We start from the raw sequence: 19,966 nt of genomic DNA on the forward strand, positions 1-19,966 counted from the left end.
AGTGGAAAGGTCATGAGAAAAATCATAATAGCTGTAGAGCTTCAAATTCCTCATCTATAAAACAGGCATAATCAGTGCACTATCTATCTCATATGATTGTTGTGAGGAAATGTTTTATAAACCTTTAAGGGCTATATACATTTAATCTATAATGATGACAACACTGCCACTGCCGATGATGATGATACAAAGTGAAATTCAAGATCCTCCTTCAAGGAATGAAGGCATATACACAGAAAAAAAATGAAAATAGAATTATAATACCACATACATTTTCTCCTCATTGAAATTCCCAATAAGATTGGAGAAGATAAAAAGTCAGTCAACTAACATTTATTAAGTACTCTGTGCCAGGTACTGTGCTAGGGGCACCACAGAAAAAAAGGTAAAAAAGGAAAAAAAGTCTGAGACTAAACTGAAATAAACAATATAGCCTTTATACAAATTTTAGTCATGGGCATTTGCTTTAATCCCAGTACCTCAAAGGGTACATTTAATTAATCCCAACTTGGTTCATCTGTGATGTTTTGGAGATTGGCTCTCTCAGTTTACCACACCCTACAGAAATACCCCAATGTCAACGCCAAGGAAATCCCTTTTGAATTGTTAGGAAAATTATAACTTGCTTCTGATAGCAATCAAATTAATGTCACTGACACATTGGCAGATGTACTCAGAGTTTCCTGCGTTCTCATCCTTCATATCCCTAAAGTTTCAGTGCCCACAGTTAGTTTCTGTATATTCTGGTGCCAAGAACCAATTATCAAGTAAACAGCCAACCACTACAAAACCCTCTTCAAAGAAATTTAGGTGAGAAAAAGTTTTATTTATTTTTATTAAAATTCTAATATTCAGAAACAATTGTTTCTCCAAATTCTTTTAAAATTTATCACAGTTAAAATTGGTTTTGTTATCAATTCTTTGTGACTTTCCTAAAATCAAAATTCCCCATTTGGATTATAGCACTACACATAGAATTCTTATGCAGCCTTACCAATTCTGAAGACCAGTGGAATATTTGCTTGCCAAGGAATACTGGTAGGGGACAGAATTATTTTCTAAGGGAGTCACCACAAATAGCATATATATTAATCCTTCTTTTCAACTTGTCTGGATATTGGGGACTGGGATGGGTTTTCAGGCAGCTATTATGCTTTAAAAAAAAAAGATAATTTAAGATTGACTTTCAAAGCAATTAAAAATTGACAATCCCTTAAAGCTACATGCCTTCTACCTTTAGCAGGCATTCCCTAATATGACACAGTAGCAAAATTTCCAATTATTTTTTCTTTTCAAAATCTTGATAGTATTTTGAGGATTGTTGTTTGTTTTTCCTTTTAGATATTAGAAAACTAAAACCAAGAATCTAAAGTAGTCTCTGTTTAATTCCAGGAATGAATTGCAAGAAAATATCACAAATCCTAACTGAGTGATCAAAAGGGGAAGATGAATCTTAGAGAGGATAAATGTATGGTAATGCATGTCATGAAGAATTATCCTATTCATACTTATGAGATGCTTGGTTCTATAGACAATTACTTAAAGAGAGATATTCATTAGTGCAAACTGAATCCAAAAATTCTAAATGAATGTAATAAAGGACACTGGAAGGAAAGCAGAAAGGTCATTATGGTTCACTTAGAACCAGATACCTTGGGTAGTTAATATCACTGATCTCTAAGAAAGACATAACAAGCCAGGCAAAGATTTTGAGATCAATTACAGTGATTAGAGATAGAAAAGCTTTCACATGACAGTATACTGAAGTGATTTGGGCATTATGAAAATGACATTTGAAAAGGTAAACTTGGGGGAAGCTAGGTGGCACAGTGGATAAAGCACTGGCCCTGGATTCAGGAGTTCAAATCCAACTTCAGAAACTTGACACTTACTAGCTGTGTGACCCTGGGCAAGTCACTTAACTCTCATTGCCCTGCCAAAAAGACAAAACAAAATGAAAAGGTAAACTTATTTTGGATTGAATCTGTGTTTTCCTTGCTGTATGGATCTCTCAATAAGAAAGCTCCCTCTACCAACGCAGACTGACACCTGCTATGTCTTAGAGAGTTTGGGGCTTTGAGAGATCAAATGATTTTCTCAGCAGCACACAGTCACTAGGGGTCAACTTGAATGCAGACCCAACTGACTCTGATACTAGGTCTTTATCCATTAGGATATGGCACCTCTGGTAGATAATAGATATTAGAAATCTTGAATATCATGAAGAATATGACATAGATTTTTTTTTCACCAGAACCAATAAAATTAGACCCTAGTGGATGTACCTTTAATTTTGAAAGACAAAGTAAGTACAAGCTAAAGGAAGACGTTCCTAAATAGAGATACATATACTTATCTAACATGGCATAAATTTATCTAATATGCAAGATATGGTTTAGGTTGAAAAGAAAGTTTACAAATAATTTGGAAAAATTTCATGGATACCAGGACAAAGGGATCTAAGGATATTTAGCATTTTCATAGCCTTTCAGCACCTGTGTTATGAAGGTCAGTAGGTGCTATGGCTATAGGTATTTTCATGTCATTTTTATACAATTCAGAACTGGTTAGAATATGAATACAACCTATAATTTTGGGGACATTTCCAAGCCATGAAACTCAAAACATTTGAAAATATGCAGTTATAATATGTATATACCATTGTATGCAATGAAAATGTACTAAGCAAAAATACCTGCATATAAAAACCTTAATTTAAAAACATTAACATTCTATTTTACTGACATTTTAGATATTTTGAAACACTAAGATGAATTCTCTCACCCTTGATCATAGACTATCCTTTCAGAAATCATAGTCTTGTGTATGTAATATTGAATGAATTGATGAACAAGCACTTTTTTTTTTTTTGCAGGGCAATGAGGGTTAAGTGACTTGCCCAGAGTCACACAGCTAGTGTCAAGTATCTAAGGCAAGATTTGAACTCAGGTCCTCCTGAATCCCAGGGCCAGTGCTTTATCCACTGCACCACCTAGCTGCCTGTGAACAAGCACTTTTTAACAACATATTAAATGCCAAGAACTGTGCTAGCTTCTAGGGATTCAACTACATAAGCAAAGATAGTCTCTGACCTTAAAATGCCAACATTTTAATAGGTGGTGATTACACTTAAAAAGGAGTATTAGTCAGAGAGGGGCACTTAAGTCTGGAAAGTTACTGGGTTGTTTGAGTTGGACCCTAAGGAAATGAATTGACACACCCCATCCAGGAACAATGGCAGAATTGATTGTCTTGGTTCTTGATTACAGAACTGGAAGTGGGGATAGGGAGAAATTGTCCAGGAGGCTATGGAGAAGGTGAGTAGAGAGAAAGAGGTGAAGTAAAGCTTGACTGAGGCTTTCCTGAAATAGTATTCTAAGAGAGGCAGTTTGCCAGTCAAGAGAATGGAGACCCAGGGCAGAAGCTCCTTGATAGTAAGTCTTTGGTGTGGGCAGTGAGGTGGCTATTTTCCTTTCTTTGTGTGGCCAGAGCTTAGCACAGTGCCTAATAAATACTTACTGCTTGTCTGCATCCTAAATGGTATTTTTTAAAATGCTTGGGGGCAGCTAGGTGGCACAGTGGATAAAGCACAGGCCCTGGATTCAGGAGGACCTGAGTTCAAATACTGCCTCAGACACTTGACATTTACTAGCTGTGTGACCCTGGGCAAGTCACTTAACCCTCATTGCCCTGCCCCCCCAAAAAAATCATTACCAAAAATGCCCATGTGCAATCAATCTGATACTTTACCTGGAACTCAAAATCTGGGGGGCTTATGACTTGATAAACTGACATTTCAGGTAGAATAATCCTTCCTTAGATCTGACCTGCATTTGATTTTAAAAGACAACACAGAGAGCATCTAGGTGGTGCAGTGGATACAGCACCAGCCCTGGAGTCAGGAGTACCTGAGTTCAAATCCAGCCTCAGACACTTAACACTTACTAGCTGTGTGATCCTGGGCAAGTCACTTAACTCCAATTGCCTCAAAAAAAAAAAAAAAAGACAACACAGGAGGGAAGAGGTGTCTTTTGGCCAAAGAAGTAAAGAAGAAGGGGGTAGAGTGTTATATTCTTATGTACACACAATTCCTGTTTTCAACAGAAAACCTCAAGATGGCTGAGGAAAATGACACCTTGACAACTGACTTTATCCTCATTGGATTTACAAATCACCCAGAGATGAAGGTCATGTTATTTGTGGTATTCTTTGTAATCTATCTAATAACCATTGTGGGGAATCTTGGACTAGTGATATTAATTTTGATTGAACCTCGACTTCATACTCCTATGTATTTCTTTCTTGGTAACTTGGCTCTTATGGATGCTTGCTGTGGCTGCGCTGTAACTCCCAACATGTTAGTGAACCTCTTTTCTAAGGACAGGATGATTTCCATCTACGAATGCATGGCACAATTTTATTTTCTTTGTGTGGTGGAAACTTCAGACTGTTTTCTCCTAGCAGCCATGGCCTATGACCGCTATGTGGCCATCTGTAATCCACTGCATTATCCCATCATGATGTCAAAGAAGCTCTGCGTTCAGATGCTTGTTGTGTCATACCTAGGTGGTAACCTGACTTCTGCAGTTCATGTAGGTTTTGTATTCAGGTTGATTTTCTGTAGGTCTCATCGAATAAATCATTTCTTTTGTGATGTAATTCCATTGTTCAGACTTTCCTGTGTTGACCCTTTTATTAATGAACTGATGATGTATATATTTTCAGGCTCAATTCTAGTCTTTACTATAGTCATTATCTTGGTTTCTTATCTTTACATCCTTTTCACTATCTTCAGAATGAAATCCAAGGAGGGGCGAGGCAAAGCCTTTTCTACCTGTGCATCTCATTTTGTGTCTGTCTCAATATTCTATGGTTCTCTGCTCTTCATGTACATTCGACCAGGTTCTGTCAATGAAGGTGATAAGAACATGCCAGTTGCTATTTTTTATACAATAGTCATTCCCTTTTTAAACCCTTTCATTTATAGCCTGAGAAACAAGGAAGTAATCAGTGTCCTGAAAAAGAATCTGAAGAAAAACATATCTCGGGATATTTGAAACAAAATCTATTCTCCATGACTTAATGATTCAAGTAAAATGACTTTTCCTAAGAAATGATACAGAGAAAACAAATGTATATTTTTATTAGGTATTATTAAATCATATAACCCTAAGGTTGAATTGAGCCAACAATGTGTAAAGGAATAAATAAGTTCAAGAATATTTATTTTACTCTAAGGCTAAAATCAATCCGGCAGGAAAGCATTCATTGTTTCTCATGTATCAGGCTCTGTGCTAAGCCCTTGGAATGTGGAGCCAAAAGTGGAACAGTCCCCAGTCCCTCTTTATTAAAATGTAAATTCAAATAGGTTGGAGACAACTTATAAGATATATAGACATCTACAAAGTAGACACAAAGCACCCTTGGAATGACTGGCAATTGGAGAAGATAAAATTTTTAAAAAAGACTTCCTGCAGGTGGTAACCCTTGTCCTAATCATGAATGAAAATAGGGATTTGTTTAAAAATCAAAGCTTCATTCAGAAATGTCAGTCATTGATTATCCAAGGAAATGGAGCATGCCAGTGAGTCAGTGACTGACTCCCACCATCGCAACAATACATATGTTGCAAAGAGGAATCTGCAGAGGAGAGTCCATAAGCATATGGAACTATACCTCTGAAAGATTCAGATTAAATACAAATTGATAAACTCAGTCATATTCTGTGACCTAAGGCCATGGTTGCGATGTTTAAAATTTAACTGTTATGACTAAAAATCTAATGTGTGGTCACCTTAAATTAGAAGCTGATAGCACCAATCTTTGGGCATTAAGCATTTATTAAAGTATATTAGAAGTTAGCAAAAGAGAGAGGAAGAACACATGGAGTTCAGAAAGAAAAAGCCTAGCTACCCTAGCCCTGCCACTACCACTGAGACCTCCAACTGCAAGAAGCCAGATCCCCAGTCTTCTAGAGTGGAAGCTCCCTGTGGGACTGGAAGAGGGGTGGTCCCCACACACAGCTCCAACCTAATTGACTGGTAGCATTGATTGACATGACTTACAGGCAGTTCTATGAATAGATGTAACTTCTGGATGCCAAGCAGCTTTTGGACACTAGTCACATGCTTTCTCCTCAGGGGGGCAGTGCCCTGGTTCTCACAATGTCTTTCTCAGCAGAGGAATGACACCCTGATTCTCACATGGTTATTTGCTTCAAAAGGGTACCTCTATAATTAAATTTGTTTCTGAATTCTCGACATTTTCTCAAATAACTGTTTTTGAAAGTTTATATCCAATCCATGGAATATATCTTTTGTTCCATTATCATAGCTGGAAGGGATCTTTGAGGCCATCTACTCCAGCACATCCATTTTGCAGATAGGGAAACTGAGGCCTAAGGGAGGCTAAGTTCTTTACACAAGATGACATGGGTATCGAACATCAGAAGAAGTCTTTGAACTCGGGTTCTTCAGCTGAAGAGCCAGTGATCTTTCCACCACCCCACACTGCCCATCTCCTTGGTATCACTTGCTGCCATTCATATTATTTCAAGGTCATTATTAACAAGCTAATATGAAAATGATTTCATCAAACTTAAACAATTTTTGTCTAGTTATATTCAGTTTACCTGTGAGCAGCCAAGCCCACCAAAACATTTGACCAGCATACATATTTTTATAAAGCATATAAAGGAGAGGATTGGGACTCATCTCCAAGCCCTAGTTAGTAAGGAAAAATGCATAGTAACAACTCTTCCCAGAAATTCAGTCCCCATCCAAATATGGCCTTGGCCCCTCTCAGTTGTGGATTCCCCCCACATCCCCTGGTCAGTTCCGGATTCAAGGACTATTTTGGTAGATTAAAAACTGAAAACCACAGTTCATAGACCCCTACTGATATTTCTTTTATTAGACCTCAAAGAAGTTAGGAGATTTGACAATGATCACATTTCAACTAAGCATCAGAGGATTTGAATAAAGTAGCTCAACATAAAAGACAAGTAACAGCCCTGAAAAATAAATAACAAGGAAAATTTTCCCCCAACAGGGTTATACTTTCCTGCAAATGCCTTCAATTTAAATCAACAAGAATTTATTAAGCACCAAAGCAACAAGAATTTATTAAGCACCAAACATATATATATATACTGGGATAATATCACTGAACTGTTGCTACAAACTAGATGGTCTGCATGCGTGCGTGTGTGAGCACATGTGTGTGTGTATACTGGCATGATAATATCATTGAACTGTTGCTACAAAGTAGGTAGGTTCTATTTACTATTTTTCCTGTTGCTGCCACCTTCAGGCCTTTCTTGGAAGTAAAATCTGCTTATGTCTTCTCTGTGATTTTTTGCAGCTTTCAGCAGCCAGCCTTGTTAGTCAGTCAGTCAGTCAGTCAACCAATCAGGCAGACAAGCAATAAGTATTTATTAGGCACTGTGCTAAGCTCTGGCCATACAAAGAAAGGAAAAAGGCTGTCCCTGCCACTGTGTAATGGGGAGATAACAAACAAATGTTAAACATACTGGATATATAGGAAATAATCATATCCTGGATAAACAGGGAATAATTAACAGAGGGAAGGCACTAGAATTAAGAGGAATTGGGAAAGGCTTCCTATAGAAGGTGGGATTTCAGTTGGTACTTGAAGGAAGCCAGAGAAGCCAGCAGGCAGAGATGAGAAGGAAGGACATTTCAACCATGGAGGGCAGACAGTTAAAATGTCTGGAACCAAGAAAGGGAATATCTTATTTCTGGAATAGCCAAGAGGCCAGTGTCATTGGATCAAGAAATATATGTTGGGGTATAAGGTGTAAGAACACTGGAAAGGGGATGGGGAGGGTACCTAGAGTTCAAATCTAGTTCAAAACACTTACTAGCTGGGTGACCCTGGACAAGTCACCTAACTTGTTTGCCTTAGTTTCCTTAACTGTAAAATGGTGATAAGAGCACCAATCTCACAGCATTGTTGTGAGGATGGAATGAAACAATATTTGTAAAGTTCTTAGCAGAATTCATGGGATATAATAGTTGGTAGATAAATGCGTATTCCCTTCTCTTCCCCCTAAATGAAGACAAAATAAAGAAAATTACTAAAAACTCATTTGCTCAATTACATCTGAACAAAACTGATAAAAATGAAATGGATGATTATTTCCAAAAATATGAAATGCTCAGACAAATGAAATAAAAAATAAAGCTTTTGAATCAGCTAATCTGAGAAAAAGAAATTGGAGAGCCATAAATGTATTCCCAAAGGAGAAAAAAAGAAAACAAAGCAGATGCATTTAAAAGAAAATTTTATCAAGTGCAAAATAATGAACTATATTACACGAATAATTTGTAAACATTGGAAAAGGGATCTTATTAAACTCCTTCTATGAGACATATATAATTCGTATAACAAAACCAGGAAAAGATAAAGCAGAAAAAGAAAATTATAGATGACTATCCCTAAGAAATATCAATAAAAAATATTGAATAATACATTACTAAAAGATGCTACAACAAAATTCTAGGAAAAAAATACTGTACACTATGAGCAGATTAGATTTATTCCAAGAATACAGAATTTAATATTAGGAAGTCCTTAAACATAATAGATTTTATCTATAAAAAGTAATAAAATCAGACTGATATATCAAATGGGTTACAAATAGGCTTTTGCCAAAATATAACAAGCATTAGTGCACATAAATATAAATGGACCATTCCTTAAGACATTGTAATGGTAAATCATATCAATGTAAAAATCAAGAATGAATGGATGAATAAAATATTTATTAAGTTCTTACTTTATGCAAAGCAGTGTTCTAAGCACTGGAGATACAAGCAGAAAAAGTAAAACAGTCCTGGCTTTCATGAAGCTCACATTCTAATGTGAAACAGATAGTTTCAACTGCAAATCTGATGGAAAGGTCCCATGGTCCTTAAGGTATAGTATCAAAGCTGATGGCAATGTCTCTTCTTTAATGTCATTTTCACTGATAAGGATGATAAGACAGCTGTTCGTGCAGTGGATAGAGCACTGGGCTTGGAGTTAGGAATATTTGAGTTCAAATCCGGTCTCAGACACTTATTAGCTATGTGACCTTAGGTATGTCATGTAACCTCTGCTTGCTTCAATTTTCTCAACTGTAAAGTTCCCAAAAGTCCTTAATTATGCATACCCTTTGACCATATGTTATTACTTCTAAGCATATACTCCCAAGAATTCAAAGGCAGAATGAAAGATCCAATAAGCACAAAAATAGTAGTACCTTTTTTTTTTTAAAGGAAATAACTGGAAGCAAAGTGAGTATCTATGAATTGAGAAATGGCTGAAGATATTATGGTATATGAATGTACCATTAGATATTATTGAAAGGGACAAGTTTAGAGAAATCGGACAGGTATTTCATGAATTAATCCAGAGGGAAGTGAGAAGAACCAGGAAAAAAAATTAATACAATAATTATAAGGGGAAAAAAACAAAACTAGAAATTTAAAAGAAAAAAGAAAAATTCAAAAACCATGATCAGTATAATGACCAATAAAGATGTCAGGATTTTTTTTTTTTTTTGCAGGGCAATGGGGGTTAAGTGACTTGCCCAGGGTCACACAGCTAGTAAGTGTCAAGTGTCCGAGGCCGGATTTGAACTCAGGTACTCCTGAATCCAGGGTCGGTGCTCTATCCACTGCACCACCTAGCTGCCCCTGATGTCAGGATATTTATGATGAGTTATGCTTCCTAGCTCTTGACAGAGAAGTGATAGGCTAAAAATACAAAATGAGACACATTTTCATGGAGTAAAAGTGCATAGATTCGTTTTTACTTTTCTCTGTTTATTTATTACAAGGGAATACTTCTCCCTACACCATGTTAGTGAAATTTGGGGAGGAATGTTAGTGAAAGCGATACTGAATAAAAGGAGGAAAGAAAAAACATCAATAGATCACTCTTAAAAGACACAAAAGAGAGCAGAAGGAAGTTTGATAAGGGGGCACAGAAAATTAGTATAATATTGAAGCTACAAGTTAGATTAAATCTTTATGTATATATTTAAAACAGGCTACATGAACAGAGATTCAAGGTGCCATTTCTATTCTTTGAGTAAGGAAATGTTCAAGGTAGTTGATTTTTGTCTAATTCATAATGATTATACAATTTTTTTCAAACATTATTCAGGAGTATGCTCCATCTAGGTAGAAAACCACAAACTTCCTTCCTTAACCACAAAAAAAAAAATTCTCATTTCCTTAGGTATTTTATATCTCTAAAGCAAAGATTTCAGGTTATTTAATTTTTATGTAAGTGAGAATTGTAAAACATTTGTTAATTTTTTTCTCTTCGGAATAGTGATGGCTGCCAGAAAAGCCTGAGTTCCTTAATTTTTGCTGGTTTTGATTTTTTATATCCATAAGATACTTTAAATATGAGGTAGAGCAGAATCATGTTGTAGTCAACAAATATACTTATTGAAAAAGTGCACTTTTCAGCCTAAATATTGGTTTTCACTATATTAAATTCATCATATTCTTCCTGTGGTATGATAATTTACCATAAATTTTTACCATACCATAATAGGCATAAGATTTTTAGAAAATTTTTTTTAAAAACAAAACAAACGAGGAAGTCAATGTAAAATGAAAATGGTTGTCTAACTATATATTATATTATCTCTGTAAACATCAACATATTCTTGTAGAATTAAACTAAGAAACAACTAAAACCACATCCTCTTCTATGTCTTAAGAGGCATAAAAAGATTGCATCTTTGTTTTGGTTATCTTAAATAACCTTGCCTCAAGTCTCTCTCCACTCTGTTCCAGTCTCCACACAGTTCCAAAAGTGATGATTTTCCTCATGTGAAAATCTGACCATGTCACTTCCCTATTTCAGTGCCTCTCAGATAAAATGTAAACTCCTCTGTTTGGCTTTTGAGGACCTTTAATTTTACTTTAGAATATCATGAGGCTTCATGAAAAACTTAAAGCTTTATAAGATCATAGGAAAATTTTGAAAAATACTTAACCCTAACATGCTAATATACCCACATTTTATTGTAAATGCTTCTGTGATTGTCTCCACTGTTAGTGAATTCTTTATTGTTATTTGAATTCATAATGCCATACTGAAAAACAACAACTATCTTTCCAGCCTCATTATATGTATTTTACTTTCAATACTCCATTGCATAATCCAACTAGACTTCTGTTCCTAACACACAGTAGTCCATTTCCCATCTGCTTTCCTTTGCAATGGCTTTTTCTCTATATTTGGATGCACACCATTTTCACTTCTACCTTGTATAATCTCTAATTTCTTTCTAGACACCGTTCAAACACTGTCCTTTACAAAAAACCTTTCTTGATTCCCTCAACTGTTAGTGCCCTCCCTAATTGCTTCTAACTGTAACTACTTTACATTTTATATTTATTCTGAATATAATTGTTCTGTATGTATTTAAATATGTACCTCTTATTCCTTGATAGAATGTAAACTATGAGAATTGGGACGATAAATTTTTTTGTCTTTACACTTGGCACTATCTTTGTACAGTGCTTGGCACATAATGTGTCCTTAATAAATACTTACTGATTGATTGCCTTTTTTTGTTGTTGTTAAATAATTACCATTTATATTTTTTAAAAATTCTGAATTGTCATATTAAATTTGCCTTATAACCCAAAATGTATCTCATTCTGCATATTTAGAGTATCATTTCTCTGTCAAGGGATGGGTAGCATTATTCATCACTGGTCCTCTGCAATCATGATTGGTGTTTATGTTAATTTTTCAAAATTAATAATTTTACAGTTTTGTTGTTAGAATAAAAAATGTTCTCCTGTTTCTGTTCACTTCCCATTGAACCAGTTCATATAAATCTTCCAAGTTTTCTCTGATTTTTTCTTTTTTTTTGCTTAACTATGCATATCTGTTAAGTGGGATTTTTCTTTCTTTTTTTTTCATTATGGGGAAGATGAGAAGGAAAAAAATACTTGTTAATTAAAAGTAAAATTTGATTTACAAATTAAGCCATATTGGGAGGTTGTGTGGAGGAGCAGGATAATTTGAACTGAAAGAGGAAGATGAATTATGAGACTTAGATGGAAGACTTCTAAAGGAAATCAGATATTTCATTCAGGGAGGGGAACATTGAGAAAACTTAAGGAGAAGATAGAGTAAGAAAAAGTTTAGAGATAAATGAAAAAAGCTCAAGCTAAAGAAGAGAAAGATTCCAGGAGAAAGACAAGCAGAAAGACCAAAAGAGAATAGAAGGAAAAACAGAAAGAGAAAGGCTTGAGCTGAAGGAAACTAAGAAAAGAAAGCCACTTAAGGAGAAAGAATCCTGGAGGAGAGAAAGAAGGAAGTTAGGACAAGATAAAAAAAAAAAAAGATAAGAGGTTAGCAAGACAAGAGATTAGAGATTGGTCATTGTTAAGATATTAATCATATGGAAAGGTGCTAACGATGTGAGAATGAGAATGTTAACTTCAGTTTTCCACAAGAAATTTGCCACATACAAATTCTCCAAGTTGGTCATAAACAGGAAAGATGAGGAACTGAAGCTGTTACTTCCAGCAAGAATGGAGAATAGAGAAAATTAGTGTATAATGGTGGTATATCTGCCACATTCAAATAACTTTTAATCTATGCTCAAAAGGCAGGCTAGACTTACTTCTAGAAGGTAGAGATTCAAGGCTGACCTTTACACTCTCCAGGTTATCAGGGAGAAAGGAGTATTCTTTATAAAAGATGGGAGAAAGCATTCAGTGTAAAAATGGCATTAAAGTATCTGACAATGGATAGAGCAATACTCATCTAAAGTCAGGAGGTTGGGAGGTTGAAAATGAAACAGATAAGAAAGGGGAAAAGCACCCTAGCTATAAAGCTATTCTTAGAAAAGAGGGAGTAGCTACTTGTCCTCCAAGGAATTTAAAGTGAGATAGTAGTAGTTGGTGAGTGCTCCCGTTGAGGTGAATCCCCATTGAAGCAGCTATTTGTCAAACTGAAATCCATTGTCTTTCTGGGGTATGTATCCAGGATGGACAGAAAAAAAACTCCCAACTTGTAACTACTCTCCAATTCTGCTGATTCAGGTGAGCATGAATGATAATTATTGGAAGGAGCCTAGAAAACACCACTCTAGATTATGAAATCTTAAACAAAACCCTGAAGATTTTAGATGCAGAGAGAGCTTATTTGTTCCTGCTGTGAATCTAAGGCAAGGGCTTCAGATAGAGAAGTAAGATGGCATCTAAGAAAAAGATTAGGATTCTTGGACCAAAACTTAAATATTTAGTAACAACAGGCTTCTAGCCAGGGATGGAGCACACCTAATAAGGGTTGATGCTTTTTCCTTTAATCTTGGAAATCAAAATAAATGACTCAAACTGTAAAAGAAGAGGAAGAGAGAACACTGCTGATATATAGTTATCAAGTTAGATACCATAGATAGCAGGAAAAATTGTGGTAGAGATGCTCAGAAATTCATGGCTGACAAGACCTAAGAAAAGAGCCAATATAAGATTTGTTTCCGATGATAGACAAATGCACAAAGATTGGCTAACAAGCAATGCATACCAGATAACACACATGAAGGTGAATCCAATATCATAGATTTCACTGAGACTTGACATGAATCCTCTGGCTAGGATATGGAGGTAGTTGGAAAGATATTTTTTATTCAAAAGAAACAGAATATGGAAAAGGAGGGGGTTGGGAGTAGTGGAGAAAAAGTAGAAAATAGATTAAGAAGATATACTCATGTGGGGAAACCATGAAACTAGAGAAAGATACAAGGTTAAAGGTCAACAATGGCAGAAAATTAAGGAGTTGGGGAAACAGATCACACAAGCCTGACACAGAGACAGAAGAACAGTAGTGATGGGACATCTGCAGGCATTCTCTCTGAAGAAAGCAAAATAGCTAATAAGTTTTTTACTTGTCTCAATGATAATTTTATTTTTCAAATGTTATAGGAACTGCTATGGGGAACTTCTGTATCTCTTTCTTACCAAGGAGAAACCTGTTGTTGGGGTAGAAATGATAGAAACCTTGAGTGAAAATTAATACTATCTTAATCTGTAATAGAAAAGAGGAAAGTCAGATATAGTCTTCCATGTACCCTATACCTGAGGAGAGCAGATTTCAAAGAATTTAGAGAAAGGCTTTATGTGTGTGTATATAGATACATATATACACATTTATGTAATCTATGTGTGTATATAATATGTATGCATACACACATGTGTATATATGCAGGTGTGTATATTATGTATGTATACATATACACACAAATAGGTGAAATCATCCCAGAAGGATAGAAAACCCTCATGAAATTTTGAAGTCACAAACAGAAACAAATTTAATAAGGAAGAAAATAGAGAGTTGCCTAAGGAGCTATTGAAGGGGACGTACCTGGAACTCACTGACCAATTTAGATTTTTTAAAGAGATAAATACTTGCTAAGAGCAAGAATAGGAAACAGAGGATGAATGCAAAAACACAGCCCAGTGCTGCACAAATTGTGTTGGGAAGAGGAAAGCTCAGAGGGAGCTAAAGCTGGCAATGAATGCTAAGGACAACAAAAAGGGCTCTGTTTTGCTTTAAAGCTGCATTGGGGAAAAGTGTCAAAATAGGAAGAGAATTTCAATGAGATGGGGAGACATGAAACGAAAAGGCACTGCAGAGAGAGGGTAGGGTTGCTTATCTCTTTAATTGGCTTGTTTTGTCAGCCAAAGTGAAAGATCTCTTCAAACAGGAAGGCCAGAAAAAAAAAATGTCCAAAAGAGAATTATAACTTTAGCTAAGTCAAGTACTAAGAGAGTACCTGGCTAACTATTATGAGTTCAAGTCACCAAACCTGATGAACAACCTAGGTATGGAAAGACCTGGCAGCCACACTGCCAGTGATCTCTGAAATATCATTGAGAATGGGAGGGATAATATAGTATTTTTTTTTAAAGGACAAATATCCTGATTATAAATTAGTGCCCTTGACTTCAGTTCCTGGCAACATTCTTGACAAGATCACTACAGCAATAGTTAATGAACACATAGAAAAGGGAAGCAGTGATCACAGAGTCAGCATAGTACATAGCAAGCTAACATCTTTTCCTTTTCCTTTTGACAGGTTTACTATACCAGTCTTTTTAACCTAGATTTTAGGAAAACATTTGACAAAATCTTTCTTAATTCTTGTAGAAATGGAGAGATGCGAGTTGGGTAGTATTACAATTAGGTGGATTCAGAATTGGTTGAATGGTTGGGCCCAAAAAGCAATCATTATTTGGTGTCAGCTTGGAAGGCAATTTCTAGTGGAGTGGTCCAGGAATCTATCCTGTGCCCTGTGCTATTTAGCATTTTTTTTAATCAATGACTTTGAAAAAGGCATAGCTGACAGGCTTATAAAATTTGCAGATGACAAAGCTGAAAGGGATACCAATATATTGCATGAAAATTAAGATCCCCAAAGATCTCCATAGGTTAAAACATTGGGCCCAATCTAAGATGAAATTTAGTAAGGATAAATATCATCTTGCACTAGGGTTTAAAATATCAACTTCTCAAGTATGAGGGGGAGGCACGGCTCCTTAGCATTTCAGTTCCTATTAAAGTCCTGGCAATCTAAATGGACCGCAAACTGAATATGAAGTCAAAAGCATGATATGGAAATCAGAACAAGTAAAGCAATCTTAGGCTACATTCAATTAGGTGTATGTCCTGCTGTATACATGTACACTTGTTGGGCTACAATATTGAGTATTGTTCAGTTCTGGAGTCCACATCTTAGAAAGAACTTTGAAGTGTCCAGAAGAAGGCAACTAGAATGAAGGGCTTTGAGATCATGTCATAAGTCATATGAATATCTGCTGAAGGAAATGGGCACATTTAATCAGAAGAATTGGTTGCCAACTGCACATATGAGGAATGTCACGTGCAAGAGGGATAGAATTTTTTTGTTTACCTCTCAGAACCAGGAATAACAAAAAATTACAGAAAGTGAATTTATAATTGATGTAAGGAAAGTTACCTAACAACTAGTTGTCCACAGGTGCAATGTATTTCTTCAAGTAGAGACTTGATGACTAGTTGCCTGGCATGTTGTAGATGGGGGGGGGGGGGGGCGGGTTGGTTCAGATATGGATTAGGCTGGATGGTCTTTGAAGTCCTTTCCAGCACTGAGATTCTGTCTACGAGGACAAGTCAGTAACAACATAAGAAGACTTTGATGAAGTTGGTATATACAAGGCACATTTGTAGGGGTAATCTCAGGAGGAATGAAGTTAAATTTGTTTTGTCCATTGATGACATAATAGAAGAGCATATAGGTGGCCTACTGGTGGTTTCATGAGTCCCCATGCATACAAGAGAACTAATTCAAAACAAGCATCACTGTTCTTGGTTCATTTTCAAATAGGGTAATCATTATGAATCATTATTTCCTTGAATACAGGGTGGAGAACAAAACGCTGATTGTGCCACAACTATTATTGACTGAGTCTACATCATCAAAGTTTCACCCAAGAGGCTTCAGCAGCCACAAAACTGAGGGAGTGGTTAGGACAAGCAAAAACCAGCTTAAACTAAGAGATAAATTTAAATATTGGCAAAAGAGAAACTCTGAGATGAAGATCAAAACATGCCCTCATTCTAAAAAATGTGTGATCAGATCCTTATTTTAACATGACTGTGAAACAATAATCAGCTTATATGTGTAAGAGATAGAATATTACACTGATTTTAAATTTTCCTAAGATGTTATGGTTATCTCAAGCACATAATAAAAAAATGTGACTAGGTAGGCTGACCTATTAAACTACCTCATATGTATTAAAAATATACACATATGTATGGATGGATATTTTGGTGATAAATATCATGTTTCTTTACATATTAACAAAATAGAGTTTGAAGTAAGAAAAGATTGAGGGGAACTAGATGAGATCAGAATGACTCAGGAGAGATCACACACTATCACACTAGGGGGAGAAAGAAATCCCTGATGGTACTTGATATCTTCTCCTGATAAGATATTATTATTATTATTGTTGTTGTTGTTGTTGTTATTATTTTGCAGCTTTTGTCATGCTTTGCTTGCCATGTGGATCTTCTCCTTTCCCAACAGGATTCTGCTTTTCCTTTTTTCTTTTTCTTGGATTCTGCTTTTTCTGGAGAGTTCTGAATTTCCTTGTAAAAAGAAGGGTCCTGAGAGACCAGGACCTGGGGGGTTCTTCACTTCACCAAGCAGTATGGACCCACCTCCAGCCTAACTGAACAAAGGTTCTCAAGAAATTATTCAAATAAAGACTTCAATTTTTATTTTGAAATTAGATTCTTCTAGAAAGGTGGAAACGTGGGGGGGGGGGGGAATGGGTGAAAAAATTATGAAGGCAAAAATCACATTCTTAAGTTGGATGCAGAATTTCACTCGTGATTCAACCCTCTTTTAATCTTATCCTGGGCAGATGTTAAGCCAAACACAGAGTGTCCCAAAAGTGTTAGTGAACTTTAAAGCTATTAAAAAGAAGGGTTCTGGCCTATCTCTTAAGGAAGGCCCTAGATTTTCTTCCTAGGAACTATTTTGCCCAGTCTCTTTGTAAAAATGCCTTCTGGGATTTATGATTTTAACTGTACCCGGGGATTTCAGCTATTGATATACATTTATTTTCTTTCTTTTTAAAATTCTTTTTTTTAAATAATAAACATTTTTATTTAAAGTTTTGCATTCCAAATTCTTTCCCTGCTTCACTCCCTCCCCTACCCCTTTTCCCTGAGGCAGTAGGCAGATATAGGTTATGCATGTGCAATTTAGTAAATTTCCATATTAGTCATTTTGGATATACATGTTTTCAAATTACTTTTTATCCAACTTTAAAAATAATTAGTGTCTATTCATCACTAAATTTTTTTCTTTTGTCCTTTTATTTCTATTTCCTAACAACTTATATTTGATAGTTTTTGACTGTTTAAAGGAAGCCCATACAATAAAAACAAAAAAACTTTGCTAAAAGAATGTAAAAGTTTTATGTTCCTGTCATTCCTCTAATATGTATGAAATCTTAAGATTCTGATTGGAAATACACATTAAAGGGGCAGCTAGGTGGCACAGCGGATAGAGCAAAGGCCCTGGATTCAGGACTCAAGTTCAAATCCAGCCTCAGACACTTGACACTTACTAGCTGTGTGACCCTGGACAAGTCACTTAACCCTCATTGCCTTGCCAAAAAAAAGGAAATACACATTAAAGCATTGTAAAAGTTCTTAAAAGGCACAGAGCTTCCTTTTCCTATGCATTTCTGAAGTGGAAATGTCATAAATAGAATTTATCTTTGCACTGATTTTAGGCCAAATCATCATATTGTATGATGCTATGGGACAGGCGAAAATCTGTTATGTTCACAAACATAACAAATCCACCACAGGCAGGACTATAGGAAAAAAAAAAATCACTCTAAGATAGCTTAACCTATCAAGAATGCAGCTAAAAATATACAACCACAGCTATGCTGATAACTTATCCTACCTATTCAATGATAATTCTACTAACAGAGGTTCATCTTTGGGGTTATAAAAGATCAACAAAGACTAACTTTTCTTTATAATAAATGATTCACGATCACAGTTCAACCTGTCATAATAGCCCACAGGGATTTGTTGAGAAAAAATAGCCCTCCTTCATGCAGAAGTCTTTAGCCAAGTTTCATCTCCTACCCTAGTTATTATTGGTGGGTTTTTTGTTTTGTTACTTGTTTTTAAACACTATTCAAAGCTGACTAGAATTTACGTCTTTTTCCTGCCCACATTCTAAAAAAAGATTATCAGAGTTAGAAAGTATCCAAGTCAAGAAGGGGAAGGAACCTGGATACTCAAATACTTGATAATAAATAATCATTTCATGCTGCTCTTTTAAAAACAGTTAGCAGGGGGGGCGACTAGGTGGCGCAGTGGATTAAAGCACCGGCCCTGGATTCAGGAGTACCTGAGTTCAAATCCGGCCTCCGACACTTGACACTTACTAGCTGTGTGACCCTAGGCAAGTCACTTAACCCCCATTGCCCCGCAAAAAAAAAAACAAAAAAAAAAACAAAAAACAGTTAGCAGGCACGTTGCTTTAGTTGCAAACCCAGGTATCTACAACCAATAAATGGCTTAGTGGGGAATTTACCAAATAAGAATGATACATAGGGGCAGCTAGGTGGCACAGTGGATAAAGCACCAGCCCTGGAATCAGGAGGACCTGAGTTCAAATCCGGCCTCGAACACTTCACATTTACTAGCTGTGTGACCCTGGGCAAGTCACTTAACCCTCACTGCCCCACCAAAAAAAAAGAATGATACATAAAGATCACAAAACTGGTCTGGGAATTTGATTGAGGTTTGGAATCCTATTAAAAATAAATGGTATCTTTCCCACTTACTAAGGTAGTGTGTCACTATTACAAGTTAAAGAGTACAAGAATGTAAGAACAATGAAGGAAATTTAATAAGAAACGTGCTTTGTTATATCAATGGCCCAGATGATTTGCTTACAATGTTAGCAATTCAGAAATCTTTTTGAAAAGTAAAAAAATATAATATTCTACATAATGCTGTTGTATATTTAGCCCCAAGTGAATCCTGCCATAAATCCTTTTTATTTTACAAATGCAGCTTATAACTGTGATATGAGCCTTTAAGACTAGGCTTGTTTGCCTCAATTCAATTGATCAGAGACAGAACATCAAGAAATTTGAAGAGGCAAGGACATGCAATAATACCACTTGAATTCTGCTTTGTTTTGAATGTCAGAATTGGGATATTTCATTCTAACTGTATCCCAGTATGTAGTACAGTACCTGATATATAATAGATGTTAAATAACTGTTTGTTGATTGATTTGTTCACTCTAAGTGAAGGAGAAATTTTTTTTTTTAAGAAAACTGGAAAGCAAATAATTACTGAAATGGTCTGGATAATAAGATGAAAATAAGTT

General features: G+C 35.8%; 1 protein-coding gene across 1 annotated transcript; it reads left to right on the plus strand.

Moving 5' to 3' along the window:
• Window positions 1-4,076: 4,076 nt before the first annotated feature.
• On the plus strand, window positions 4,077-5,057 carry LOC122750762 (olfactory receptor 5K1-like). The gene has a single exon (XM_043997577.1). It carries the CDS (start codon window positions 4,077-4,079, stop codon window positions 5,055-5,057), a length of 981 nt encoding a protein of 326 aa, XP_043853512.1.
• The last annotated feature ends 14,909 nt before the right edge of the window (window positions 5,058-19,966 follow it).

The sequence above is a fragment of the Dromiciops gliroides genome, chromosome 3 (assembly GCF_019393635.1).
Source record: "Dromiciops gliroides isolate mDroGli1 chromosome 3, mDroGli1.pri, whole genome shotgun sequence".
Taxonomy (NCBI): Eukaryota; Metazoa; Chordata; class Mammalia; order Microbiotheria; family Microbiotheriidae; genus Dromiciops; species Dromiciops gliroides.

Excerpts from the sequence above, each read along its gene's own strand:
- LOC122750762 (XM_043997577.1), top strand. The coding sequence starts at position 4,077 with ATGTACACACAATTCCTGTTTTCAACAGAAAACCTCAAGATGGCTGAG.